This window comes from Orcinus orca, chromosome 15, assembly GCF_937001465.1.
Source record: "Orcinus orca chromosome 15, mOrcOrc1.1, whole genome shotgun sequence".
In the NCBI taxonomy this organism is placed as follows: Eukaryota; Metazoa; Chordata; class Mammalia; order Artiodactyla; family Delphinidae; genus Orcinus; species Orcinus orca.
The window spans coordinates 69,650,811-69,678,553 of record NC_064573.1 but is presented as its reverse complement, the minus strand read 5'-3'; the positions used below and the strand labels follow the sequence as shown (position 1 = coordinate 69,678,553).

General features: G+C 46.5%; 3 protein-coding genes across 12 annotated transcripts in view; 1 reads left to right on the top strand and 2 right to left on the bottom strand.

Moving 5' to 3' along the window:
* Positions 1-1,568, bottom strand: part of HPS4 (HPS4 biogenesis of lysosomal organelles complex 3 subunit 2) — a 28,673-nt gene extending 27,105 nt beyond the window's left edge. For 2 of the 6 annotated variants that reach the window (XR_007471643.1, XR_007471644.1), the window contains exon 1: positions 449-1,394. The gene's annotated coding sequence lies outside the window, so the exon portion shown is untranslated. Of the gene's footprint in view, positions 1-448; positions 1,395-1,433 lie in introns of those variants that run through there. The other 4 variants (XM_004283780.4, XM_049697815.1, XM_049697814.1 and 1 more) reach the window with 4 other exon arrangements.
* Positions 1,475-22,483, top strand: SRRD (SRR1 domain containing). The gene is made up of 7 exons (XM_012538238.3): positions 1,475-1,721; positions 17,319-17,359; positions 18,919-19,178; positions 19,265-19,363; positions 21,050-21,204; positions 21,699-21,744; positions 22,160-22,483. The coding sequence occupies exons 1-7, from the start codon at positions 1,531-1,533 to the stop codon at positions 22,379-22,381; spliced, it is 1,014 nt and encodes a 337-aa protein (XP_012393692.2). The 5' UTR covers positions 1,475-1,530; the 3' UTR covers positions 22,382-22,483.
* Positions 17,814-27,743, bottom strand: part of TFIP11 (tuftelin interacting protein 11) — a 31,564-nt gene continuing 21,634 nt past the window's right edge. For 2 of the 5 annotated variants that reach the window (XM_012538236.3, XM_012538235.3), the window contains exons 7-13: positions 26,576-27,103; positions 26,366-26,472; positions 25,608-25,776; positions 25,261-25,504; positions 24,706-24,848; positions 24,118-24,283; positions 17,814-22,867 (exon numbers count right to left, since the gene is read on the bottom strand). In XM_012538236.3, the coding sequence (XP_012393690.1) occupies positions 22,512-22,867; positions 24,118-24,283; positions 24,706-24,848; positions 25,261-25,504; positions 25,608-25,776; positions 26,366-26,472; positions 26,576-27,103 (1,713 nt within the window). In that variant the 3' untranslated portion in view covers positions 17,814-22,511. The remainder of the gene's footprint in view (positions 22,868-24,117; positions 24,284-24,705; positions 24,849-25,260; positions 25,505-25,607; positions 25,777-26,365; positions 26,473-26,575; positions 27,104-27,743) is intronic. The other 3 variants (XR_007471640.1, XR_007471641.1, XR_007471642.1) reach the window with 3 other exon arrangements.

The window sequence follows — 27,743 nt, the reverse complement described above, 5'->3', positions numbered from 1 at the left end:
GCATGTGACCCAGCAGGGTTAAGCAAATGGTATGCTTCAAAAGAGTTTTCCAGAAAGCTGAAAAGTGTGTTTCAAAATCCAAAAGTGAGGGGAGCAAAACTTCAGAGTAAGTCCCATAGTTAACGTGAAGAGATATATCACACAGAAGATAGAATTAAATAACCGGTGTGAAAAAGCTCTGGGTGTCAAGGACAGCTATACAAATAAGGCGGTTGGTGTAGTAATAATGGAACTCAAATTAAGGAACTGTCACCTTGACAGCCCAAAATTAATCTTAACATGTAGAATCCCAGAGCTGGGCAAGTTTCCAAAAGTCAAAAAGAGAATTTAACAAGTGGCTTTCAAACTCCCACAAGAGGAAAGAGAACTCAAGAGTATCAAGAAATTTCAGGCTCAGAAGGGACGCTGGCATCACACACTCTAATCCTTACTCTCCTTCAAAAACTACCTGGACTGGCTCTTGCTTACTCCCTCCAGAGATAGGCAGTTCTCAGTGTTCAATTTATCCTTCCACCAAGCTGAAACGGGCCTCGCAGTAACCTCCACACACTCTCCAGGAAAACAGAACAAGGTCTCATCCTTCCACAAGTCAACCCTTTGGTCACTTCAAAACTGTATCCCTACTGTCACTTTCTCCAAGCTTAATGTCCCCAGCGACATGGTTTCGAAAGCTTGCTCACCATCTGCCATCCTCCTGGGAACACAAGAGAGTTTTTTTAAGCTCCTCTGGTAGAGGGAAGTCCCTAGAGAGGACACCACCGAATCTTTGATGGCCTGTAAAACCTCTGTCTTTTCTCAGCTCTGGATACCCTGGGGTGGGCCTCCCTAGGGTCATATTCATATCCGGGTGCCTGTGGAGGCGGCATCTAAGCCCGTGGAACCAAGGACTGCAATCTGAAACCCCCATCCCTTGTTCCCATAGGACTGGGCCCTACACTGCCAAGGTCCACTCGCTTATCTCTGAAAGGTCCAGAAGAAGCCGCTAATGGTCCGTCGGGGACAGGGCAAGTGTTGGGATGTGGCCAGAGAAGGCTGTGGCCTGGGAAGTGGCAGTAACGATCGGGGGAGTCGAGACGTGGCCGGCAAAGGCCTGTGGGTGGTGGTGATGGTGTAGGACGTGGCCTCAGTGTGTCAGCAGAGCAGGAAAAGGGGCGCTAATGAAAGCGATCGGTAACCGCCGGCAGCAGTGGGAAGTGTCTGGCCTCAGCTCCAGGGGGCTGGGACTGGTGGGCAAAGGTGCGGGGATCAATCGGGGACGGGTCACAGCGCGGAGGGGCCGCCAAAAGGCGCTCTCGGCCGGGGTCCCGCCCTTTGGTGTCCCCGCGCCCCCGGGCGCCGCCCACCCGCCGGAGTAGCCAGGCAGCCCGGGGATACGGGATCAAGGCTCGGGACTCGGGACCCGGAGGTCCCAGCGACTCCCGCCCGATACCTACGCGCGCGGCGGAGAGGCCCCAGGGTCACGCGCCACCTGCGCTTACCGCCCCCTAAAGTTCCCGCAGAGCTGGCGCGCGCCGATGACGTCAGAGACCAATGGCGGCGGCGGCGGCGCTGGAATCCTGGCAGGCGGTGTCTCGTCGGAGAAGGCGCTCGGCGGCTCTGCGTCCGCGGCGTAGGGAGGCGGCGGCGGTGGCGGCGGCGGTGGCGGCGGCGGCGGCCCGGGACCCGGGAGCCCAGCCCGAGGTGGACGGCGGAGACGTGCTTCGTCGCATCCAGGAAGCCAGGTGAGTACGGGCTAGGTCCTGGGTCCGAATCTTCACGTCCGTGGGAACCTCCCCAAGCCCCAGTCTCGCCATCTGTAAAGTGGGAATAACTGCAAACTCTTTAAGGGTTATGGTAGGATTTAACGGAGGTAAAGAGCTCATTACAGACTGGAGCATAGTAAGCGCTCAGTAAAGTTTGTCATTCCTCTTATTGCAGTTGTAGCTGCGTGACCTTGGGCAAGGTATGTAATCTTTGTGCCTCAGTTTTCTCATTTGTGAGATGGACGTGGAAATAGTACCTATATAGGCTTGTTTTGAGGATTCAGTGAATTAGTCAATGGTTTGCCATCCCCAACAGTGTCTGGCGTGTGGTACGCGCAGTACCAGTGTTTGGTATTAATATTATGTTAATGTTGGTTATTAGCGGTTTTGCTCACACCGTGGCCGCAACCTGCACACGTGATTGTCATCTTCACAATTATCATCACGCGTTAATTGAGGAGCTGCTCCGTGCCTGGCGCTGGCTTGAGCTCTCTACACACTTTGTCAGAATGAACATCTCAGCCATGCTAGGATCCTGGCAGGGCGCCCAGTCTCAGAGAAACATAGGTAATGTGTGGAACCAGGTTTCAAACCCATGTCTTCGGTAACTTCAAAACCTGTGCTTAAAAGCTCTCCGTTATTCTGGTTTATCCCACCTCTCCCGCCATCATCGCTCCGTGCCTTGCTGTGTACCTTACATAGTGTTGGGGAGGAAAAGTTTTTCCTCTACCCTTCTAGGTTCTTTTGGCTGGTCTAATAAGAAAATTGACACAAGACAGGTTAACAGGAGGGAAAACCAAATTTCATCAGGAATGTGCAGGAGTCCCATAATAACATGGCACCCAAGAAAGTGGCCAAATCAGGCACCTTTTCTATCTTTCAGGCAAGGAAACAATTATTTGTTAGAAAACAGAGGGGCTTGGACTTAGGGTAGCAAGTTCATGAAGTAACAAAGTGTGTTTATAAAGCGTCCTTAGCCTTGACTCATCTATCTCTGGCGATAAAGATGCCTTCTATTCTCCTGGTATTTGAGGATCCTTTCATATGGGAGATTTATTTCCTGCCTTCAGGGGAACAAAGTAGGGTCAAAGTGTTCTTGCCGTGAATGTTTCTCAAGTAACTATAATTCCAGATAATCAATATGCCACAGTGGCATATTGGGGGGGCAGCCTGCCCTGAACCCCATCAATAGCACTTAGAACAGTGCCTGACACCCAGGAAGCACTCAATAAATGTTACCTACTTTTGTTATTCAGCATTGTACCTTTATTTTCAGTCCTTTAAGGGCTCAATCAATAACAACTTTTGTTAGTGCTTCTTCGGATCGACAGCTGAAGGACCTTCACAACTGAGAGAAATGAGACTAATTTTGTGTATTCCCCTCCCCCAGAATTAGGGCCTAGAGTCAGTGGTGACTGAGCCTGAAAAAAAAAGCATCAGTGACTTTTTCTAGGCTCTCAGGTGATGCCATTGAGAATGAGTGTGCCTCGGGGCTTGGAGATATCTTAAGAGGTGTCCTGACACAGTTATTCCTCTTCAGCTTCTTCAGTATCCCCTGGAACTCCCTGCTTCTCCCTGTAGCCCCAGGTGTGGTGCAGTCCCCATTGCTCTGAGTAGAGAAGAGCCCAGCACTTTACACGCTGTTCTCCTGTGCACACACTCACCACTTTACAAAGCACTCCCTGTACGTTACAGCCCTCCTTTACCCTCTGGGCAGAACCTGAGGGCAGCCTCTTCAATTCTGTCTCCTCTCTGAGTCCCCTGAACACTGGCTTCTGGCTTGTTGGTTCAAATCCAACAAGTTCAGTTTGTTTTTCCTTTCAAATTTTTTTTTTTTTTTTTTTGGTGATGAGAGCTTAAGATCTGTCTTAGCAACTTTCAAGTACACCATACAGTATTTTTAACTGAAGTCGCGGTGCTGTACATTACATCCCCATGACTGATTTATTTTATAACTAGAAGTTTGCACCTTGGGACCCCCTTCACCTGTTTCACAGCGCCACCCCCGTCCCGCCCACTCTTAGCAACCACCAGTCTATTGTTTGTATCTGTGAGCTTCATGTGTGTTTGTTAGATCCCTCATGTAAGTGGGATACAGTATCTGCCTTTCTCTGACTTCTTTCACCTAGCATAGTGCCCTCAGGGTCCATCCATGTTGTCACAAATGGCAGGATCTCATTCTTTTACGGATGAATAGTATTCCACTACATATATATAAGTATGGTATGTGTGTGATATACATATATATGTATATATATATCATGGTTTCTTTATCTATTCATCCATGATGAACACAAAGGTTGTTTCCACATCTTGGCTATTATAAATAGTGCTGCAGTGAACATGGGGGTGCATGTATATTTTCAAGTCAGTGTTTTCATTTTCTTTGGATAAATACCCAGAAGTGGAATTGCTGGCTCAAATGGTAGTTCTGTTTTTAACTTTGTGAGGAACCTCGTACTGTTCTCCATAGTAGCTGCACCAATTGACATTTCCACCAGTGGGGCACCAGGGTTCCCCTTTCCTCCACATCCTCACCAACACTTACTATTTCTTGTCTTTTTGATATAGCCGTTCTAACAGGTATGAGGTGGTAACTCATGGTGGTTTTGATTTGCACTTCCCTACTGATTAATTATGTTGAGCATCTTTTCATGAACCTGTTGGCAATCTATATGTCTTCTTTAGAAAAATGTGTATTCAGATCTTCTGCCCATATTTTAATTGGATTGTTTGGGGTTTTTTTGGTATTGAGTTGTGTGAATTCTTTATGTTTTGGATATTAACCCCTTATCAGGTATATGATTTGCAAATATTTTCTCCCATTCAGTACGTTACCTTTCCATTTTGTCAATGATTACATTTGCTGTGCAGAAGCTTTTTAGTTTGATGTGGTTCCACTTGTTTATTCTTGCTTTTGTTGCTTTTACTTTTGGTGTCAGATTTTTAAAAATCATTGCCAAAAAAATAAAATAAAAATTAAAAGTCATCGCCAATATCTATGTCAAGGAGTTTACTGCCTGTGTTTTCTTCTAAGAGTTTTATGGTTTCAGGTCTTATATTTAAGTCTTAAATCCATTTTGAGTTAAGTTTTGTGTATGGTGTAAGATAGTGGTCTAATTTTACTCATTTTTTTGTATGTGGCTGTTGATTTTTCCAAACGCTATTTATTAAAGAGACTGTCTTTTCCTTTGTATATTCTTGGCTCCTTTGTCATAAATTAATTGACCATAGATGCATGGGTTTTTATCTCTGCTCTCCATTCTGTTCCATTGATCTGTGTGTCTGTTTTTAAGCCAGAACCATACTGTTTTAATTAATATAGCTTTGTAATAGAGTTTAAAATTAGAGAATATGATGCCTCCAGCTTTGTTCTTCTTTCTCAGGATTACTTTGGCTATTTGAGGTCTTTTGTGGTTCCATACAAATTTTAGGATTGTCCTATTTCATTAAAAGTGCCATTGGAATTTTGATAGGGATTGCACTGAATCTGTAAATTGCTTTGGGTAGTATGGACATTTTAACAATATTAATTCCAATCCCTGAGCAGGGATAGCTTTCCATTTATTTGTGTCGTCTTCAGTTTCTTAATGTCTTGTAATTTTCAGTATACAGGTCTTTCACCTCCTTAGCTAAATGTATTCTTAGGTACTTTATTCTTTTTGATGCAATTGTACATGAGATTGTTTTCTTTTTTTTTCTGATAAATATTTTTTATTGAAGTATAGTTGATTTACAATGTTGTATTAGTTTCTGTTGTACAGCAAAGTGATTCAGTTATACATATATACACATTCTTTTTTTTAATATTCTTTTCCATTATGGTTTATCATAAGATATTGAATATAGTTCCCTGTGCTATACAGTAGGAACTTGGTGTTTATCCATTCTATATATAAAAGCTTACATCTGCTAACCCCAACCTCCCACTCCAGCCCTCTCCCAACCCTCGTCCCCTTGGCAACCACCAGTCTGTTCTCTATGTCCATACGTCTGTTTCTGTTTTATAGGTAGGTTCATTTGTGTCATATTTTAGATTCCACATATAAGTGATATCATATGGTATTTGTCTTTCTCTTTCTGACTTGCTCCACTTAGTATGATAATCTCTAGTTGCATCCATGTTGCTGCAAATGGCATTATTTCATTCTTTTTTATGGCTGAGGAGTATTCCATTGTATATACGCACCACATCTTCTTTATCCATTCATCTGTCGATGGACATTTAGGTTGTTTCCAGGTCTTGGCTATTGTACACAGTGCTGCTATGAAGATAGGGGTGCGTGTATCTTTTTGGTTTTGTTTTTTGTAAATTTATGTATTTTATTTTTGGCTGTGTTGGGTCTTCGTTGCTGCACACGGGCTTTTCTCTGGTTGTGGAGAGCAGGGGCCACTCTTCATTGCAGTTCACGGGCTTCTCATTGTGGTGGCTTCTCTTGTTGCAGAGCACGGGCTCTAGGCATGCAGGCTTCAGTAGTTGTGGTGCGCAGGCTCAGTAGTTGTGGTGCATGGGCTTAGTTGCTCCATGGCATGTGGGATCTTCCCGGACCAGGGCTTGAACCCTTGTCCCCTGCATTGGCAGGCACACTCTTAACCACTGCGCCACCGGGGAAGCCCCCACATGTATCTTTTTGAATTAGAGTTTTGTCCGGATATATGCCCAGGGGTGGGATTGCTGGATCATATGGTAATTATATTTTAAGTTTTCTGAGGAACCTCCATACTGTTTTCCACAGTGGCTGCACCAACTTACCACCAACACACCCACAGTGTAGGAGGGTTGCCTTTTCTCCACATCCTCTCCAGCATTTATTATTTGTAGACTTTTTAATGATGGCCATTCTGACGGCTGTGAAGTGGTACCTCATTGTAGTTTTGATTTGCATTTCTCTAATAATTAGCAATGATGAGCATCTTTTCATGTGCCTGTTGGCCATCTGTATTTCTTCTTTGGAGAAATGTCTATTTAGGTCTTCTGCCCATTTTTTGATTGGGTTGTTTGGTTTTTTGTTGTTGAGTTGTATGAGCTGCTTATATATTTTGGAAATTAAGACCTTGTTGGTTGCATCATTTGCAAATATTTTCTCCCATTCTGTAGGTTGTATTTTCATTTTGTTTATTGTCTCCTTTGCTGTGCAAAAGCTTATAAGTTTGATTAGGTCCCATTTGTTTATTTTTGCTTTTGTTTCTGTTGTCTTGGCAGACTGACCTAAGAACACATTGGTACAATTTATGTCAGAGAATGTTTTGCCTGTGATATTTTCTAGGAGTTTTATGGTGTCATGTCTTATATTTAAGTCTTTAAGCCATTTTGAGTTTATTTTTGTTTATGGTGAGAGGGTGTGTTCTAACTACATTGATTTACATGCGGCTGTCCAACTTGCCCAACACCATTTGCTGAAGAGACTGCCTTTTCCCATTGTATATTGTTGCCTCCTTTGTCAAATATTAGTTGCCTGTAGGTATGTGGGTTTATTTCTGGGTTCTCTATTCTGGTCCATTGATCCATAGGTCTGTTTTGATTACTGTAACTTTGCAGTATTGTCTGAACTCTGGGAAGGTTATGCCTTCTGCTTTGTTCTTTTTCTTCAGGATTGCTGTGGCAATTCTGGGTCTTTTATGGTTCCATATGAATGTCAGGATTATTTGCCCTAGTTCTGTGAAAAAATATCATGGGTAATTTGATAGGGATGCATTAAATCTGTAGATTGCTTTGGGTAGTATGGCCATTTTAGCAGTATTCTTCCAATCCAAGAGCATGGGATATCTTTCCATTTCTTTGAGTCATCTTCAGTTTCCTTTATTAATGTTTTATTGTTCTTAGCGTATAAGTCTTTTACCTCCTTGGTCAGGTTTATTCCTAAGTATTTTATTTCTGGGGGTGTGATTTTAAAAGGTGTTTTTTTTTTTTCATTCCCTTTCTGAATTTCATTGTTGGTGTAAAGAGATGCAGCCAATTTCTGTATGTTAATCACGTATCCTGCTACCTTGTTGAATTCGTTTATCAGGTCTCGTAGTTTTTCTATGGAGTCTTTAGCGTTTTCTATATATAGTGTCATATCATCTGCATATAATGACAATTTTACCTCTTCCTTTCCAATTTGGATACCTTTTATTTCTTTTTCATGTCTGATTCCTGTGACCAGGACTTCCAATACTGTGTTAAATAGAAGAGGTGAGAGTGGGCATCCTTGTCTTCTTCCAGATTTTAGCTGGAAGGCTTTCAGCTTTTCACCATTTAATATTATATTGGCTGGGGGTTTGTCATAACTAGCTTTTATTATATTGAGATGTGTTCCCTCTATACATACCCACTTTTAGTAAGAGTTTTTTTCATGAATGGATATTGAATTTTGTCAAATGCTTTTTCTGTGTTTATTGAGATGATCATGTGGTTTTTATCTTTTCTTTTTGTTTATGTGGTTATCACATTGATTGATTTGCATATGTTGAACCATCCTCGTGAACTTGGGATGCACCTCACTTGGTTGTGGTGTATGATCTTTTTTTTTAATTAACTAATTTTATTTATTTGTTTATTTATTTATTTATTGGCTGTGTTGGGTTTTTGTTGCTGCGTGCGGGCTTTCTTTAGTTGCGGCGAGCAGGAGCTACTCTTCGTTGCAGTGCGTGGGCTTCTCATTGCGGTGGCTTCTCTTGTTACAGAGCACGGGCTCTCGGCATGCGGGCTTCAGTAGTTGTGGCTCGTGGGCTCAGTAGTTGTGGCTTGAAGGCTCTAAAGCACAGGCTCAGTAGTTGTGGCACACAGGCTTAGTTGCTCTGCAGCATGTGGGATCTTCCCAGACCAGGGCTTGAACCCATGTCCCCTGCCTTGGCAGGCGGATTCTTAACCACTGTGCCACCAGTGAAGCCCATCTTTTTTATGTGTTGTTGGATTCAGTTTGCTAATATTTTGTTGAGAATTTTTGCATCTATATTCATCAAAGATATTGGTCTGTCATTTTCTTTTTTTGGTGGTGTCTTTGTCTGGTTTTGGTATCAGAGTGATGGTGGCTTCATCAAATGTCTTTGGGAGTTTTCCCTCCTCTTCATTTTTTTTGGAAGAGTTTGAGAAGGATTGGTATAAGTTCTTCTTTGTATGTTTGGTAGAATTCACCTGTGAAGCCATGTGGTCCTGGATTTTGTTTGTAGGGAGTTTTAAAATTACAGATTCTATTTCACATCTAGTGATCAGTCTGTTCAAATTATCTATTTCTTCTTGATTCAGTTCTGGTGGGCTCTATGTTTCTGGAAACTTATCCATTTCTTTAGGTTGTCGAATTTGTCGGCATATAATTGTTCATAGTATTCCCTTATGGTTTTTTGTATTTCTGCCATATCAGTTGTTATGTCTTGTTTTTCATTTCTTATTTTGTTGATTTGTGTTCTCTCTCTTTTCTTCTTGTTGAGCCTGGCCAGAGGTTTGTTAGTCTTGTTTATCCTTTCAAAGAACCAGTTCTTGGTTTTACTGAGTTTTTCTAATCTCTATTTTATTTATTTCCTCTCTGATCTTTATTATTTCCTTCCTTCTGCTGATTTTACGTTTTGTTTGTTCTTTTTATAATTCTTTTAGTTTGTTTATTTGAGATTTTTCTTGTTTTTTGAGGAAGGCCTATATCTCTATGAACTTCCCTCTAAGAACTGCTTTTGCTGCATCACATAGATTTTGTATGGTTGTGTTTTCATTTTCATTTGTCTCAAGGTATTTTTAAATTTCTTCTTTGATTTCATCATTGACCTCTTGGTTTTTTAGTAGTACGTTGTTTTGTCTCCATGTAATCATTTTATTCTCATTTCTTTTTCTGTGGTTAATTTCCAGTTTCATGCTTTTGTGGTCAGAAAAGATGCTTGACATAATTTCTGCACCGTTAAATTTGTTGAGGCTTGTTTTGTGCCCTAGTATGTGGTCGATCCTAGAGAATGTTCCATGTGCAATTGAAAAGAATGTGTATTCTGGGGTTTTTTTGGATGTAATGTCCTAAAAATATCAATTAAGTCTAACATTTTCTATGTTTAGGATCTCTGTTGCCTTGATTTTCTGTGTAGAAGATCTGTCCATTGATGTGAGTGAGGTGTTAAAGTCTCCTACTATTAGTGTATTACTGTCAGTTTCTCCCTTTATGTCTGTTAGTATTTGTTTTATGTATTTGGGTGCGCCTATGTTAGGTGCATATATGTTGATGAGTTTAAAATCCTTTTCTTGTATTGATTCTTTTATCATTATATAGTGTCCTTCTTTATCTTTCTTTATGGCCTTTGTTTTAAAGTCTGTTTTGTCTGATATGAGTATTGCAACCTCTGCTTTTCAACCTGTGTGTGTCCTTTGCCCTGAAGTGGGTCTCTCTTGTAGGCAGCATATTATAGTCTCTTTTTTTAAAAAATCCAGTCTGCCACTCTGTCTTTTGATTGGAGCATTTAGTCCATTGACATTTAAGATAATTATTGATAGATATGTATTTATTGCCATTTTAAACCTTGTTTTCCCATTGATTTTATGTTTCTTCTTTGTCCTTTTCATTTTTCCTTTTATGGCTTGGTGATATTCTTTTGTATTATGTTTATGTTCTCTTCTTTTTGGTTTTTGTGAATCTATTGTATGTTTGTGATTTGTGGTTACCCTGTTTTTCATGTATGTTACCCCCTTCCTATATCTACTTGTCTTAGACTGGTACTCATATAGGCTCAAACACTTTCTAAGGAAAAAAAATCAGCATTTTCTTACTCTTCTTCCCCGCATTTTATGATTTTGATGTCCTCTATTACATCTTCACGTTCATCCTTTTGCTGTTCACTGTGGTTATCATCACTGTCACAGAAATTTTTTGATTTTTTTTTTAATCTGTGTACTGGCTTATTTAAGTGATTTACTTTCCCATTGTGATTTTTTTCTTTCCTATATATTCTTACTTCTTTTCTATTTAGGGAAGACCTTTCAATATTTCCTTTAGGATAGGTTTAGTATTGCTGTATTCTTTTAGTTTTTGCTTGTCTGAGAAATTCTGTGTCTCTCCTTGTGTTCTAAATGATAATCTTGCTGGGTGGAGTATCCTAGGTTGCAGATTTTTCCCTTTCAGGACTTTGAATGTATCTTGCCACTTCCTTCTGGCCTGCAGCATTTATGTAGAGAAATTGACTGATAGCCTTATAGTAGGGTTCCCTTGTAATTAGCTCTTTGTTTTTCTCTTGCTGCCTTTAGAATCCTCTCTTTCTCTTTAACTTTTTTCCATTTTTATTATATGTCTTGGTGTAGGTCTGTCTGGGTTTATCTTGTTTGGGACCCTCTGTGCTTCCTGTACCTGGATATCTGTTTCCTTCTTTGTTTTTTTTAAATTTATTTATTTAATTTATTTATTTTTGGCTGTGTTGGGTCTTCGTTGCTGCGTGTGGGTGGGCTTTCTCTAGTTGTGGTGCACGGGCTTCTCATTGTCACGGCTTCTCTTGTTGCAGAGCACGGGCTCTAGGCACAGGCTTAGTAGTCATGGCACGTGGGCTCAGCAGCTGTGGCTTGCAGGCTCTAGAGCGCAGGCTCAGTAGTTGTGGTGCGTGGGCTTAGCTGCTCCACGGCATGTGGGATCTTCCTGGACCAGGGCTTGAACCTGTGTCCCCTGCATTGGCAGGCGGATTCTTACCCACTGCGCCACCAGGGAAGCCCTTGTTTCCTTCTTTAGGTTTGGGAAGTTTTCAGCCGTAATTTCTTTGAATTCATTTTCAATCCCCTTGTCTCTTTCTTCCCCTTCTGGAATCCCTGTTATGCATGCTGTATATTATCCTGTAGGTCTCTTATGTTGCTTTCATTTTTTTTTTCATTTGGCTTTCTGTCTGTTGTGCTGATTGGGTGATTTCCATTATTCTGTCTTCAAGGTCACTTATTCGTTCTTCTGCATTATTCGTTCTGCTGTTCATTGCCTTTCGGTCAGCTTTCTTATCTGTAAATGAGTTTTCTAATTTTTCTTGGTTCCTCTATAGTTTTACAGTACTCTACATTTCTGTCAATAGCCTTTCTTAATTCCTTCAGTATTTTCATTATCTCATTTTTGAAATAGGTATCTGTTAGACTGAAGAGGTCTGTTTCATTGTTCTTTTGGGGGAATTCTCTTGGTCTTTTAACTGGGAGCTGTTCCTCTGCTTCTTCATTTTACTTACATTTCTCTTACTCTGGAAGTTTAGGAGAAGCAGTCGTCTGCTGTGGTCTCAGAGGGCTATTTGTATGTGGAGGCGTCCCTGTGTAGCTTGTGGGTGTTAATGTATTTGGTGCAAGCGTTGCTTTTAGTGTGGATGCTTGTCGCCTCTCTCTTCAGCGTGTGCTGGGCATTATCCCCTTGATAGGGGTGTGCAGGTGTGTGGTGGCTGATGCCCAGTCCTGGGGTTCTTGGTGGCAGTGTTGGCTTAGGCGCACCCCCCGAGCACGCAGTGAGAGCGGAGGTGGCTCTCAACCGCTCCTGGCATCTGGGTGGGTGGCAGCGGCAGCTCACGACTGCCCCTGGAACCCATGCAGTGTCCTGCCCTCTGCGAAAGCGCACACAGGGAAAAAGGCTACAGTGGTGGGTCCCGCCCCTCCCCTGTCACACCGCCCAAACAATGTCACCTGGCCTCTAAGGTGGTCTGGGCTTCCTCTGCATACACCCTCAGTTGTGGTCACACAGATTCCAGCCCCTCACGCCCCCGCCCCGAGCTTTTTCCCACACAGCCACGCCCAGCCCTCTCTCAGGGTCTGATTGAAGCCCAGGTTCCAGCACCCAGCCCTTGCCTGTGCCAGCGGATGCACATCTCAGGCTGGGGAGTGCAGGGCAACGGCACTGACCGTCTGTGAAGTCCTCTGTCTGCCACAAACCAGCTGCTGTGTTCTCCCCAAGGCTCTGAAGCTCTCTGTCTGTCCTGGCCAATCTCCCGACCGGTGAGGGGGCTTCCCAGGGTGTAGAAACCTTTCCTCATTCACAGCTCCTTTCCAGGGGCACAGGTTCTGTCCTGATTCCTTTCTCACTTTCTTTTTTTTTTTTTTTTTTTCCTTTCGTCCTACCTGGTTACATGGAGATTTTCTTGCTCTTTTAGCAGTCTGAGGTCTTCTGCCAGCGTTCAGTAGATATTCTGTGAGAATTATTCCTCACGTAGATGTATTTTTTTTGTGTGTGTACTGTGTTTGGTCTTCATTGCTGCGTGCGGGCTTTCCCTAGTTGCGGCGAGCGGGGGCTACTCTTCGTTGCGGTGCGCGGGCTTCTCATTGCAGTGGCTTCTCTTGTTGTGGAGCACGGGCTCTAGGCATGCGGGCTTCAGTAGTTGCCAACCCACCTGATCTTAAAAGGGCACTGGCCTCCCTGTCTTCCCCATTGGTCCTGGGAATCCTTAACTTCCAGGAAAGCCAGTTGGTCTCCAGTCACCTTTAGGACCTGGTGGACCTATTGGACCTGGAATGCCTCGTGGACCACCACCTCTAGTGGGACCTCTCTCTCCTTTTTCACCTGAGGGTCCAGGAGGACCTTGAATTAAAGTGATATTTTTCAATGTCTGAGAATGTTCCCAATCTTTTAGCCTGAAATCATTAGTGATATTATTCAGTAGTTTCACTTCTCCTTTTATTTCCTGTTCCAAATGCACTTTTTTCCCCCAGAGACATAATCTCTGCTATGCATTATACACATGCTCCTTTAGCTTACTCATCTCCTGCCACTGTTCTGATGATAGGTACAAGGACTGCAAACACAAGGAGATAAAGGGCAATCAATGCAGCTTTGAAAGATTTAGTTTCTCTTGAAGGGCAAGGCCATTTTTAGGATTCAGAGGAAGCAAAGCTGCCATTGAGCAAGCATCGGACTTCACAAATTCTGAACAGCTATCAGTGTCCTCCTGTTGATTGGGAAAGCTATCCCACCGTGTCATACTTCTGAAGCAGAAGCCACTAGAGCCCTAAACTGGTGAGGACACTTAAATGATCATTTTGATGAATTCCTGGAAGCTGAGTGAGGACTAGTGTGAGAGTCTCTGAGAGCCTTCTGGGGGCTGCAGTCCTAGGGGCACCCCCAAACTTTCCTGGGCTTTACCTGCAGGAACCCAACCAGGGTCTTACAGTGAAGGGCCAAGAAAAATCACCTGGTGCCTCTGGCAGAGGGAGGGGAAAACTAACCATTTAAAATACATCCAGAGCATTCTTCATAACAAAGGCTTGCTCTCCAGTGAAAAAGCCATATGTATATAGCCTTTATTATGTTATGTTCCCTCTATACCTGCTCTGTTCAGAGTGTTTATCACAAATGGAGGTTGAATTTTGTCAAATGCTTTTTCTGCACCTATTGATAAGATCATGTGATTTTTATCCTTTATTTTGTTAATGTGATGTATTACGTTGACTGATATGCAGATGTTGAGCCAACCTTGCATCCCTGGAATATTAGATCCCACTTAATCATGGTGTATGATCCTTTTAATGTATTTTTGAATTCAGTTTGCTAATTTTTTAAAAAGATTTATTAATTTATTTTTTGGCTGCATTGGGTCTTAGTTGCGGCACACAGGATCTTCGTTAAGGCACGCAAGACCTTTCGTTGTGGTGTGCAGGCCCTTCGTTGTGTGTGGGTTTTGTCTCTCTAGTTGTGGCTCGCGGGCTCCAAAGCACAGGGGCTCTGTAGTTTGCAGCACGCGGGCTCTAGTTGAGGTGTGCCAGTTCAGTAGTTGTGGCGCACGGGCCCAGTTGCACCACGGCACGTGGGATCTTAGTTCCTTGACCAGGGAATGAGTCCCCTGCATTGTAAGGTGGATTCTCTATCACTGGACCACCAGGGAAGTCCCTGGTTTGCTAATATTTTTGATGAGCATTTTTGTATCTATGTTCGTCAGGAGTATTGGCCTGTAATTTCCTTTCCTTATGGCATCCTTGTCTGGTTTTGCTAGGGTTATGCTAGCCTTATAAAATGAGTTTGGAAGTGTTCCCTCCTCCTCTATTTTTGGAAGAGTTTGAGAAAGATCAGTATTAATTCTTCTTTGAATATTTGGTAGAATTCACCAGTGAAGCTATTTGGTCCTGGACTTTTGTTTGTTGGGAGTTTTTTTTTTTTTTTTAGCGGTACGCAGGTCTCTCTCACTGTTGTGGCCCCTCCCGTTGCAGAGCACAGGCTCCGGACGTGCAGGCTCAGCGACCATGGCTCACGGGCCCAGCCGCTCCGCGGCATGTGGGATCTTCCCGGACCGGGGCATGAACCCATGTCCCCTGCATCGGCCGGCAGACTCTTAACCACTGCGTCACCAGGGAAGCCCTGTTGGGAGTTTTTTGTTGTTGTTTTTTTTTTGCGGTACGCGGGCCTCTCACTGCTGTGGCCTCTCCCGTTGCGGAGCACAGGCTCCGGACGTGCAGGGCCAGCGGCCACGGCCCACGGGCCCAGTCGCTCCACGGCATGTGGGATCCTCCCGGACCGGGGCACAAACCCGTGTCCCCTGCATCGGCAGGTGGACTCTCAACCACTGCGCCACCAGGGAAGCCCGGGAGTTTTTTGATTACTGATTCAACCTCCTTACTAGTAATCAGTCTGTTCAGGTTTTCTATTTTTTCATGATTCAGTCTTGGAAGGTTATATATTTCTAGGAATTTATCCATTTCTTCTGGGTCGTCCAGTTTGTTGGCATGTAATTGTTCCGAGTGGTCTTTATGATCTTTTATATTTCTATGGTATCAGTTGTTATATGTCTTCTCTTTCATTTCTATGGTATCAGTTGTTATGTCTCCTCTTTCACGATCTTCCTGGACCAGCCCTGTTTTTTTTTTTCTTGGTGAGTCTAGCTAACGGTATGTCAATTTTTATCTTTTCAAAGAACCAGCTCTTGGGCTTCCCTGGTGGCGCAGTGGTTGAGGGTCCACCTGCTGATGCAGGGGACACGGGTTCGTGCCCCGGTCCGGGAAGATCCCACATGCTGTGGAGCGGCTAGGCCCGTGAGCCATGGCCACTGAGCCTGTGCTCCGCAACAGGAGAGGCCACAACAGTGAGAGGCCCACGTACCACAAAAAAAAAAAAAAACCAGCTCTTAGTTTTATTGATCTTCTCTATTGTCTTTTTAGTCTTTATTTCCTTCATTTCTGCTCTGATCTTTTTTTTAATATAAATTTATTTCATTTATTTATTTTTGGCTGAACTGGGTCTTTGTTGCTGCGCGCGGGCTTTCTCTAGTTGCAGACAGCGGGGGCTACTCTTCGTTGTGGTGTGCAGGCTTCTCATTGCGGTGGCTTCTCTTACTGCGAAGCACGGGCTCTATGCATGTGGGTTTCAGTAGTTGTGTCGCATGGGCTCAGTAGTTGTGGCACATGGGCTCAGTAGTTGTGGCACACAGGCTTAGTTGCTCCGCGGCACGTGGGATCTTCCCGGACCAGGGCTTGAACCCGTATCCCCTGCATTGGCAAGGGGATTCTTTTATTTTTTAATAAATGTATTTATTTATTCATTTAATTTTTGGCTGCATTAGGTCTTAGCTGCTGCACGCGGGCTTCCTCTAGTTGCAGTGAGGGGGGGCTACTCTTTGTTGCGGGGCACAGGCTTCTCATTGTGGTGGCTTCTCTTGTTGCAGAGCACAGGCTCTAGGTGCACGGGCTTCAGTAGTTGTGGCTCGTGGGCTCTAGAGCGCAGGCTCAGTAGTTGTGGCACACGGGCTTAGTTGCTCCGTGGCATGTGGGATCTTCCCAGACCAGGGCTCGAACCCATGTCCCCTGCATTGGCAGGCGGATTCTTAATCACTGCACCACCAGGGAAGTCCCAAGGCTTTTCTTGTTTCTTGAGGAAGCCACTTATCACTATGAACATCCTTCTTAGAATAGCTTTTGCTGCGTCCCATAAATTTTGGTATGTCTCTGTTTTAAAGTCTATCTTGTCTAATAGAAATATAGCTCTCCCGCTTTCTTTTGGTTTATGTTTGCATGGAATATCTTTTCTTAGTCCTTCATTTTCAGTCTGTGTGTCCTTAAGTCAGAAATGATTCTCTTGTAGGTATGGGTCCTGTGTTTTAGTCCATTTACCAACTCTATGTCTTTTGATTGGAGAATTCATTCATTTCATTTAAATTAATTATTGACTGTGTTTTGCTCTGGTTTGTGGAAAACAGTTGACTTTAAAGAAAGCCTAGACACTTGGTTTTGTCCCTTCTTTTACTTCCACCTTGGAATTATTTGTAATAACAAAGGCCATTTATTGGGTACCTGCTCTGTACGAGGCACTGTGTTGAGTGTTAACCCATTTCACTCCTACCGTAACCCTTTGTGATGGGTACGGTTCTTATCCCTATTTTAGAGATGAGGAAACTAAAGTTCAGAGAGGCTAAATCTCTGCATCTAACCACCAATTGTGGAGCTGCACCTGTGTGCCAAGACCCAGCCCAACATGTCCCCAGGGGTCGGGGCCTCCTCCAGGAAGCCCTCTCTCCTGCCATCTCTGAGCCCCAGCAGCTCTGCTCTGGCCATATTCACCTGGAACCCTCCTTCAGTCTCACAGGTGGATTCTGTGTCTGAGGGTGCTCCACCATCCTCACATCCCAGCCAGGAGGAAGGTCCCTGTTAGGGCAGCCCTGAAAGGGATGAGAGATGACCATGCCATTTTTTCTCAACAGGGAGGACCTGCTTATCTCTGATTTCTGGAGTTCAGCACTAGGTGGGTACCATCTGGCTCAGGCTGGAGGCGGTCAGGGTGGGAGGAGGGCCTGGATGTGGGCAAAGCAAGGAATCCAGCTCTCATTGGATGATGTTTTGCTTCACAGAGTGGTGTGCATGCTGGGTTCTAATTCTGACTTCCCCCTTACAACTGTGTGTCTTTTGGCACTTAACTCTGGTCCTCAGTTTCTTTATCTGTGGAATGGACATGAAAATGTGCATATCCTGTAGTGTAATTTTGAATATTAAATGAGGCATTCAGTAAAGTGCTTACGACAGTGTGTGCCTGCTGCACAGGAGGCAGTAACTGTTAGTTGTCATTATCAGTGTTGTTGAAATTTATATTTATCCTGCTCTTCCCCTTGACTTTACATTGTAGACCCCACCCCCTGCTGTTATACTCTCTTCCTGAACATAATCTGTGGCAACATAAATATTAATACACAACGTGAATATACCATAGTTGTAATTTTTATTGAGGGACACTTAGTTTCCTTTTTTGTTGTTTTTTTAAAATTTATTGTACATAATTTTTCTTTTTTTAAACAGTAATCAAAACTTAAAAATGTTTTTAATTAAAAGAATTTTTTTAGCCGCACCATGCAGCATGTGGGATCTCAGTTCCCCAACCAGGGATCAAACCCCTGCCCCCTGCGGTGGAAGTGCAGAGTCTTAACCACTGGACCACCAGGGAATTCCCAATATACATAAATTTTCAATGAGCACCCTTATGCATAAAGCTTTTACCAAATTTAGGGTAATCTTCTTAGTATATATTCCCAGGGGTGGAAGTGATCAACTTGATATCCACTGTCAAGTTGTTTTCCAAATAAAGCTTTTACTGATTCTTTGACCAGCATGGATGAAAAGAGCCAGCTTTTCGTGCAACCTTTCCTAGCCTGGGTCTTATTTAAAGGTACCTTTGCTGATAAGTCAAAACTGGTATCTTATTATGGGAATATAGGGCTGTTTGCTTTTTGTTTTGTTCTACGTACAGATTTGTTCTGCTAAATTCAGTACCAGTATAAGAGGAGAGACAAGAGAACTCACCACTCTGTGAAAGGCTTTAGACAGAGTATTTTTCATTACTGTCTAGAAGCCCCAGCCTACCTTTTTTTCTTTTAGTTTTTTACACATTAAATATTCTTATTCCCAGTTATTTATAGTGTCATTTTGAGAGCTCTGCTCCTCTATTCTTTATTGTAAAAAAAAAAAGTAGGTATTTCAGACCATCACTTGCATTTACCTGGTTGCCTCTTATTAAATTAGAATGAGTTGACAATGAGCGTTAGATGGAAACCGTGCCCATGAATGAAACCTGATTTTTGCTTGAAACACTCTTTTCAGTTGTAGGCTGTGGGCAGCCAGGGAGCGGACAGCCATCAGTTCTGGGTGGGTGTGGCAGCATGTCCCGGGCACGTTTGGGAGCGAGGCCAGCAGCCCTTTTCTCTGAGGAGCTGAAGCCTTTTCAAGCCTGCTCTTCTCCTCCCTGGGTCCATGGAGGATTTGGTTCTCAGGGTCAGAGCGTGCCCTCTGACTGTACTGGGCCTGCTCTTTCAGAAACCATCAACAGGTGTCTTAGGAAATATCTGGAACAGCTGAAGGCCCCTGTGGGGCCTCTTTCAGAAGCCCTTGGAAACCTGCATCTCAACTCATCACCAGGTGAGTCAGATGTGGCCCCTGGCTCCGTCCCAGAAGAGACCCCAGTCACAGGATCCTGCCGTTTGAAGTGTGTGTGTTACGGCGTTGGGAACTTCGCCACCTGCATCATAGCTAGAAACCAGCTCGCATTTTTGCTTCTCTTTCTGGAAAAGTGCCAGGTAAATTTTGGTATCCTTCTTTATTGTCTCCTTCCTTGGTCTTGTGCACACAGATGTTGACTAAGCCACTCATTTGCCCTCTGCAGATCCCCAGAAGTCACTGCTGGGTGTATGACCCTCTGTTTAGCCAGCTGGAAATTGCGGTTCTTAGCACCCTTGGTGTGGTTGTTCTCAGTGACAATGAGGTACGTGGTTTAAGAGAGGGGAGCAGGGAGGGCTGGGCAGCTGCTCACCAAGCTGACCCCAGGCCCTGTCCCGGGGCGCCAGGCTCTGTGACTAGCGGTGCCTCCTCCCCAGGGCGTCCGTGTGTGGCTGGTCTGTTACCCCGTTTGGACCTATGTTGTGCCTGTCAGAAGAAAAAAATCACACAATGGCACAAACACGTTAGGTTTGCAAAATTCTCGTTAAGAACTGTGTCCCAATTTTATGCTTAGCTGGTATTTACTGTTGCTGCAGGAGAATAGAGGGCACAGTCTCCGCACCTCAAACGAGGTCCTTCCGGTTGGAACGTGCCCTGTCCTGGGGGAGGGAGGCTGTAGACCAGTCACACGCATAGCACCTGGCTGAGAGTTACGGCTAAGTCCTTGGCCTACCCTGCACCCCCTAAAAAGGCTGGGATTCAGATTTCTGAGACCTCTGGAAAAAACATCATTGCACAAGCCAAGGGCTGGAGCGACTCCACGCAGGTACCCCTACATTTAGTCAGGCATTGTCTTGGGGATCACAGAATCATCATTTTGTTCCTCTCGGTTCTGAAACCGCCATCTCATTGCTTATTATGAAACATGAAAATAGGGCCCAGCTGAGAGGAGAGTCAGTCTCTGATGTTGGCGGGGTCCTAAAACACTGAGGTTCAGCTCAGGTCATCCCGAGCTCTGAGTGCCTGCTCTGTGCGAGGCAGGGAGCTCTGGGGAGCCCGAGGGCGGTGGGCGCTGCTCTCCGCCACTGCAGGGCACGTGGCTGTGAACAGGCGCATGACGAGTGGACAGCGAGCAAAGCCACGCCTGGGAACTGAGACGGAGGACACCTGTGCTCTTCCGGGGGTCCAGGAAGGCTTCCTGGGTCTGAGCTGGGATTTGAAGGTCTCCCAGGAGTTTGCTGAGAGCCAGGACTGCAGGCAGCCTGGGCGGAGCCGCTGCTCAGGAACCACGGCCAGTGTGTCATGGGCCGGGGAAGCTGCAGGGAGAGAAGAGAGGCCTAGGGTCGCCGGCGCCAGACAGCAAGGGCCAGGGGTCTTGTTCCCACCGGAGAGGTGGCAGAGATGGCATAGAGCAGAGGTTCTTCAGAGGCGGTGACTGGACCCCCAGGGCACGTTTGAAAAGGACTGAGTTACGATAGGGATCTGCAGAAAGTGACTCAGGAAAACACAAGTACCTGAGGGACAGTGACCTCTGCTGTCCCTCCTGCCCTGCTGTCACAGACCCAAGCTGCCCCTTCATTAGTCCAGAGCCTTCTGCGTTCATGGGACACGCATTTGTTAAGTAAACGCGAGTTCTTTCTGGACTTCATGATTTCTTGACTTTTAGTCCCGTATAACCTATAGATTTCACATGCACTACTTATGTAACTGTTCCACAAGAGAATGTAGTAGTTTTCCATTTGATGCTTCAGTTCGCCTTCCCCTCAGCTCATCATTTGTCCAGCTACACTGACCTGTGGTGACATGTAACGTGTAAGTTGAACGTGCACTAGTTGATTTGATGCATTTTTTTGTAAGATGATTGCAAGCGAGCTAACACATCCTTCAGCACCACACAGAATTACATTCATTTTTTGGTGGTGAGAACTCACAGCTCATTATCACTCTGCCCATCCCTCTCCCTCACCTTGTTGTAAGAAGTGTGTTTACACCTGTGCACGTTGTACCCCAGGAAGGAAAACGGAGTGTGTACGGCGAGCCCACCGTCTTTTACATGCTCCACTGTGGGACGGCGCTCTACAACAACCTTCTATGGAGGAACTGGTCCATAGATGCCCTTTCCAAGATGGTCATCGTTGGGAACAGTTTCAGAGGACTCGAGGAAAGGTAAGCCTGGGAACGCCGAGGTGCCACCAGGCCCTGAGGTGAACCCATTCCTCAGACCTGCAAGCAGGAAACATTTCACACTTGGAAAGGCTTTTCCATGGGAACCTGGACAGGGGGTTGGAGCTGGGAGACGTCAGCCCTGAGTCAAGCTGGGAAGCAAGTTAAGGAGTCTTTCTGCCAATAATTCCTCCCTTCCCTTAGGACAGGCAGAAACGGCTTTTTTAAATGGGGGAGAAAACATTTGATTTCTCTTCTTACAGCTGCATAACATCCTCCTCCTGCTTCACGATGCCTCGGTGTCTGCTGTCATTTTTCCCTGATGAAATGGGCAGTGACTGGGGCGTTCACACCTTCTACTAAATATTTAACCTACTCTGCATCCCACATTTTTAAAAGATTTTTTGATCTATTTCAGTCACCTTGCCCTTCTGTGTCTTAAGTTGAATGAAACCACTCTCAAACCACCTAATCAGATTTTTAAATTTTTGTTCTAGGTTGTTGACAAGGATTCTGCAGAAACATTATCCGTATGTTGCAAAGGTATGTGCTGAGTGAAGGGGCTGGGGTGGGACATCATACATACCTCTCCATTACCCTGGAGAATTCTGCCTTCACCTGTAGCAGCGGGAGCTCCCGCAGGGCTAACCGAAGGCGGCACAGCGAGGTTACAGCACCGTCAGCTCTCGCGAGGGGTCTGTGTTCCAGAAAGCTAGGACGTTTTAGTGCATCGCTTCATTTTTTTCTTAATTATTTCCTCTATTCTTAGTATCTGGTCTGCAGTAGGCACTGCCCTTGGGGCTTCCAACTCATTGCACAAAGCACTTAAAATACCTTACTCCTTATTTTTTAAAAAAAGGGAGGTGGGGGTGAATAGTAAAACGGGACTCTAACCCAGGAGGGTGGGCCTTACTGGGACTCTCAAGGTTTTGTTTTACTTTCGAATTTTCCTGCTCAGATTTTGAAAGGACGGGAGGAGCTGGCATTCCCTCAGACTTCACAGTACACGGACGTATTTAATGACACCTCCGTCCACTGGTTTCCTGTACAAAAGCTAACACAACTCTCCACGGACACTTGGGCCTTCCGGGAAGAACCGGATTACCAGGACTGTGAGGGTCTCGAGATCATCAGGAACAAGACAGAAGACCCTTCAGCCACTGACTTGAACCCGCTGTGATGTGTCGCCACGGAGGGACTGCAGTGAGTCCCCTTTCGGACAGGGCAGGAAGTACGTCAACTGTGATTTAAAATACTATTTAAAATACTGTTTGTTTATTCACCAGTCTGTCCGTGGCAGGTGCTGCGGTCTACTTGGCCATGTCAATCAGGCTCTGCAGGGAGGTGGGCACCCAGGTCTTCTCCCCCTGCACGAACACCACGCCCCTATCGATGTAGATGACGATGCGGCCGAAGGTGTACAGCTGCTTCCCTTCGTGTCGCTTCCCGATGACGGGCATGAAGACGATGTTGTGCTCCTCGGCCTTGGTCTCAATGAGGTCTTTAAAGTTCATGGGCACAGAGCTGGCAGCCACGCCGATGCCTCTCTGGGCCATGTTCTCAGCCTCTCGTCGTTCCTGCATGGCCTCATACTGGAAATCCTTCCTCCGCTCCGTGTGGGTGAGGTAGGCGATGTTCTCCCGTGCTCCGGGCTGCATGTAGGCACCTGGCAGATAGAGGGGGGATGGGGGGGTGAGGGACAGGTCCCAACATGACAAAAATGGAGACACCGACTTGGCTGGGTATGCCACAGGCGCTGTCTCCTAAGGCCTCCTGGTGCCTCAGAGCACTGGTTTTAAATAAACCAGATGATCAAGCACCTTGGGGGAAATGTGGCCAGCTGGCTGCAACCAGAGATTATTAAATATTCCACATAATAAAGAAGCATCAGCAAGGGACTTATTCTTATGGGCCAGAAACCTTGACAGTCATTAGACACTGTTCTGTTCCCTTCTTGCTAGAGTTTTCACTCCACACTTCCCCCAGGGCAGCTTTTAGAACCCTGAAGACACATGGCCTATACTAGTTATATATTTAACTTACCCATACAGGCCCCTAGCCCTGGAAGAACTTTATATCCGGGGAGCTGAAACACAGATGTTTCAGCTTCACAGATGAAGGGATAATACAGGACCATATTTGCCTCATTAAATGCAGTATGTGTCTATGAATTCTCTGTTTTCATGTAATAAATAGGCTAAGTAGAAAGAAAGCCTCGCCTCGGGAAATAGAAATTACAATCCCAGCTGCCACTCTGTAGTTCTGTGACCTTGAATGAGCTCTTGACCTTCTCTGTGAAACACGGCTAGACTAGGTGCTCCATTGGCCTTTGCTTTGAGACGTGAGCACACTCTTCACAGAGGACTGGCTGAGTGGCTCCCAGGCAGAGGGACTTGCCTAAAACTGAGTAGTTCGGGAATAGATAGTAAACGAACCAGCTGCCTACTTCTGACACACCAAAGACACCATCTACTGAGTGCCATCCACGAACAGTACGTACCTTGGTCCCCCTAGGTGCTTAATAAAAACCTGGAAGTGGGTCCTTACTACTGCTTTACAGGCAAAGAAAATGGGCTAAAGAAGTTAAGCAGCTACTAAGCGTTAGACTGTCACCCAGCTCCACACCATGAGCTGTTCCACTGGAGTGGCCACAGAACGCCGGCCGGGCAGACATGCCGAAGAGCCCAGGTGGAGCTTGAGTGAGTGAGTGAGTGCCCATTCAGGAAGAGCGCCCCTCCCAGCCCCAGGAGGTGGGGGAGTGGCTGCTGGCTAAATAAGTATGTGATGGGCCTTGTGGGCAAGAGTCTGTGCCCTGCAGGCGACGGTGAGCCCACTGGTACCTGAAAACTCTGTCATTTCCATGCTCAGAAACGCGGAGCTGGCCCAGGATCTCCATAAAATGGAACCCTCACTCACCGACATTGGAGGACACCGCCCTGTTCATGATATCAAGTGCCTCGTTAAATTTGTCCTTGACGGATGGGTGCGCCAGCACTTGGTCTGAGAACATGGACTTCCAACCCAGGTACCACTTGGTGATCTCCTCATAATTTGGGCTGTTACTGAGCCAGGAGCACAGCACCTGCCAAAAGGGAACAAATACGAAACCTGCATCCACAGTGGCAACAAAGGGGAGCAAAACTTCCAAAGGGGCCACTTGTTTTGTGTGGGTCCTGCTCCTACAAGCTGGTGATACCTGCAGGGGGTCAGCTTGGTAGCTAAGTGCCCTGCATGGAAACTGCACCTCGGCCTCCCACCTACACACGCGATACCAGTCCCCACCTTACAGGGCTGTTGGGGGTGGGGGTAATCAGACCAAGTGCTTAGAACAGCATCGGGCACGTGGCAAATGTCCAATAAAGTGGTGCTCGCTGTTCCTGCCCGCCTCATTCTTACCTTGCCGTGTAGTTTACCTTCATTGTGTGGCCACAGCACTGCCACCCAAGGCTCCAGTGACTCCCTCCCTGTCCCCAACGCACCCCAACAAAGCAAAACAAAGCGTACCTGAAGCCACTTGGGGAAGAAGTGCTTTTCAAGAAGCCCCACCAGGCTGGAGACGGAGATCATCCCTTCCCAGTCGATGACCCAGTAAAAAGCATCCATGTGCTGCTGGTGGGGGTTGATGACCAACTCCCCGAGGCACATCCCTGGAAAAGAAACCAGCCTCTAAGGCAAAGCCACACAGCAGTGGCATCACCAGACAAGGTCGGCTTTCGATCTGCTTTTAAAGGTCAAGTTTAAGCTCCTGTGGCTACTCTTAAAAATTGTTTTCTTCTCTAATCCAGTATGACAAAAATTTCAGAATACCTGTGGCTATACTGTCGGCAAAGGCCCGAACCGGACCAATCAGGAGGCAGGCAGGGTCTGATGTGGTCAGTGCAGAAAGGGACCTGGTTAACATTTATATTCGGCCTCAGTGCACAAACGCCACCTCTTATCCTGAGAAATACGCGCTCAGAGCTCAAAGGCCATGTTTCTAAGCAGCACCGTCATCACCGCCAGCCACAGAAGCCAGGCACCGAAGCTGCTCGACCCGGATGCATGTCCCCGTTCCCTTACCCAGCTTGGGCACTATGTTCTTGACCATGAACGCCTCCCAGGAGCCGGGGGTGAAGACGTCCTTCCAGGGCTGGAGGATGAGCTTGGCCGAGGAGTCGCTGGGGTGCCACTTCTGCAGGGCGCTGGCCAGCTTGCTGCGGATGGGAGAGTAGAGCGGCTCCAGGCGCGCCTGCATGAGAGGCAGCCACGGGTGGATCCACGAGTGGATGGGGACGGTGTCTGTGAGCGGGTTCCAGTTTTCCACCTGCAGGAGGAGCGGGGGAAAGGCAGCAGGGAGAGGATGAAGAGGAATGCGAAACGAGCCCCCGTGCTTCCTGATGACAACCGTTTCCCACGCCCAGCCTCACCTCCTTCTGCAGCTTGGGGAAGACGAGCTGGTCCAGGATGTTATCCAGGATCCACACGGGAATGATGTGCACCCAACTATCCAGAAAGTCCACCATCGGGTCACAGTTCCTCGGCTGCCAGTGAGTGACGATATTTCGAACAAATGGCATCCAGACTTCCCATATCAGCCTATACGAGAAAGGCAGGGGGCGGCTGGCTAAAAGCACTGACTGGTTTCCACGTGTGCAAAGTACACCGCCACCTACCTCTAGGGTAAGAAAGAAAATGGCAACAGCGGTGCAATCCAGTCACAGAAAACCACTGGACCGGCCCATGTGTTGGCCAGACGTGCGCCTGCCTCGACCCCGCTCTCCTGGCCACCCACTCGGCCTTGGGGCCTGTCTCCTCAGTAGCACCTGCCAGGTCCCGCCCCCCAAGCGTCGTGTGCTTCCCCAGCTGGAGCTCTATCTGCACATGCTTTAGGGTCACAGCTTCAACGTCACCTCCCCCGAGAGACCTGTGCCACCCCCCCCCACAGGTGTGCACCCTTGTCATTCTCTACTGCTGGACCCAGGTGGTTACCACCTGCCTTTTCCCCTCAGTGGAGACAGGCTGTCTCTTCACTCCCAGGGTAAGGCAGCACGGAGCACAGGCAGATCCTCAACGGCCACTTGACAGATGTGGGGTGAACTAATGAATGAATTTAAATTCCCCGAGCAGCATCGGCACGTGGCCAGGGCTCATACAGGCAGTGCCCCCTGTCCCCCCCGAGGAGCACCTGTGGAAGGCGTCTGCCGAGAGGTCCTGCCCACCGTGGGACAACAGCTGGTCGTTCTCCAGGAGGCTTTTCCACTTGGAGATGATCTCGGTGCCATACGTACAGTCCTGAGGAGAAACACATCAGCCGAGAGGCAGCGGGCTGACGGCCCCCTTGCCCCCGGGCCTGCCCCGGAGGAGAGGCAGCGCGGCGGACTCCCCGCCCACTCACCTTGAGGGGGTCCCACTCCTTGAAGTAGTCCTTCATGAGCGGGTAGACGATGGCCACGGCCAGGTCCACGCGGTCGGACATCCTGTACTCCTCGTAGTACTTGTCCTGCAGGGTCTCGAAGATGCGGGCGCACTCGTCCAGGGTGAGGGGGTCACCGCAGCCGGGCTGCAGGCGCCGCTCGCACTCCTCCACGAGCCCCAGGACCTTGCTCAGGTTGGAGATGGCCCGTTCCTCGTGCTCCAGGACCTCCGACACCTTTTCCAGCTCGTGGGACAGGTTGACCACCATGTCTCGCTCGTACTGCAGCTGCCGGTCGTTCTGGATGATCTCCTGCTCTGTGAGGTCGATGAGCAGCTGCAGGTTGTGCTCCAGCTCCGGCAGTGCGAAGCCGGGGGCCTTGGCCTCCTTGCCAGGCTGGGGCGGCTGCTGTGACTGCAGCGGGAGCCCGTCGTCGGGGACGCTGTGCTTGTGGCTGATCTGGCTGTAGCTGTAGTAGACCTTCTGCTCCCGGCCCGTCATGTCTATGACCTTGGAGAAGGCGGCAGAGGGCACGTGGCTTAATGCTCACCACTGCTGCCCTGTTAGACACACACCTGAGCCCGGGGAAGGCACGACGCTAGTGGGAACGTGTCAAAACCACACCGTTCAGCAGAGCTGGAGAAGGGCGGTGTTTCTCAAAGTGGGGCCTGGGCTGCGCTAGATTGGAAGAGACTCCAGGGACAGAACAACCAACCGGTTGTTGAATCGGTCCCTCTGGACCAACCGGATGGAGAAGACTTTTTAGCAAAACTGACGAAATATGAATGTGGACTATTTAGTTGAGATGAAAATCTATTTTCATGGAAAAGTAGAGGCTGTACTGATCAAAGCAGGCAATGGGACAACAAACACAATCAAAATCGTATTTTGGTAAAAAAGTGCATATTTAGACAAAAACACCTGGAAGGATGCCTCTATTTCCTAATTGTCTAAAATGTACTGCATACTGCTCTGTAGTAATAGTTTTTTTAATTTAAAAACAACATGAAACATACAAAAGGCAACCGAGGAAATGAGCTAACTTCAATGTCTGAAGGAGACTGAGGAAACGAGAACGTGGCTGTGCTGAAACAGAAGCATTGCCATCACGTGAGGTGAGAGTGTAATCTCTGAACCACCTGTATTACAA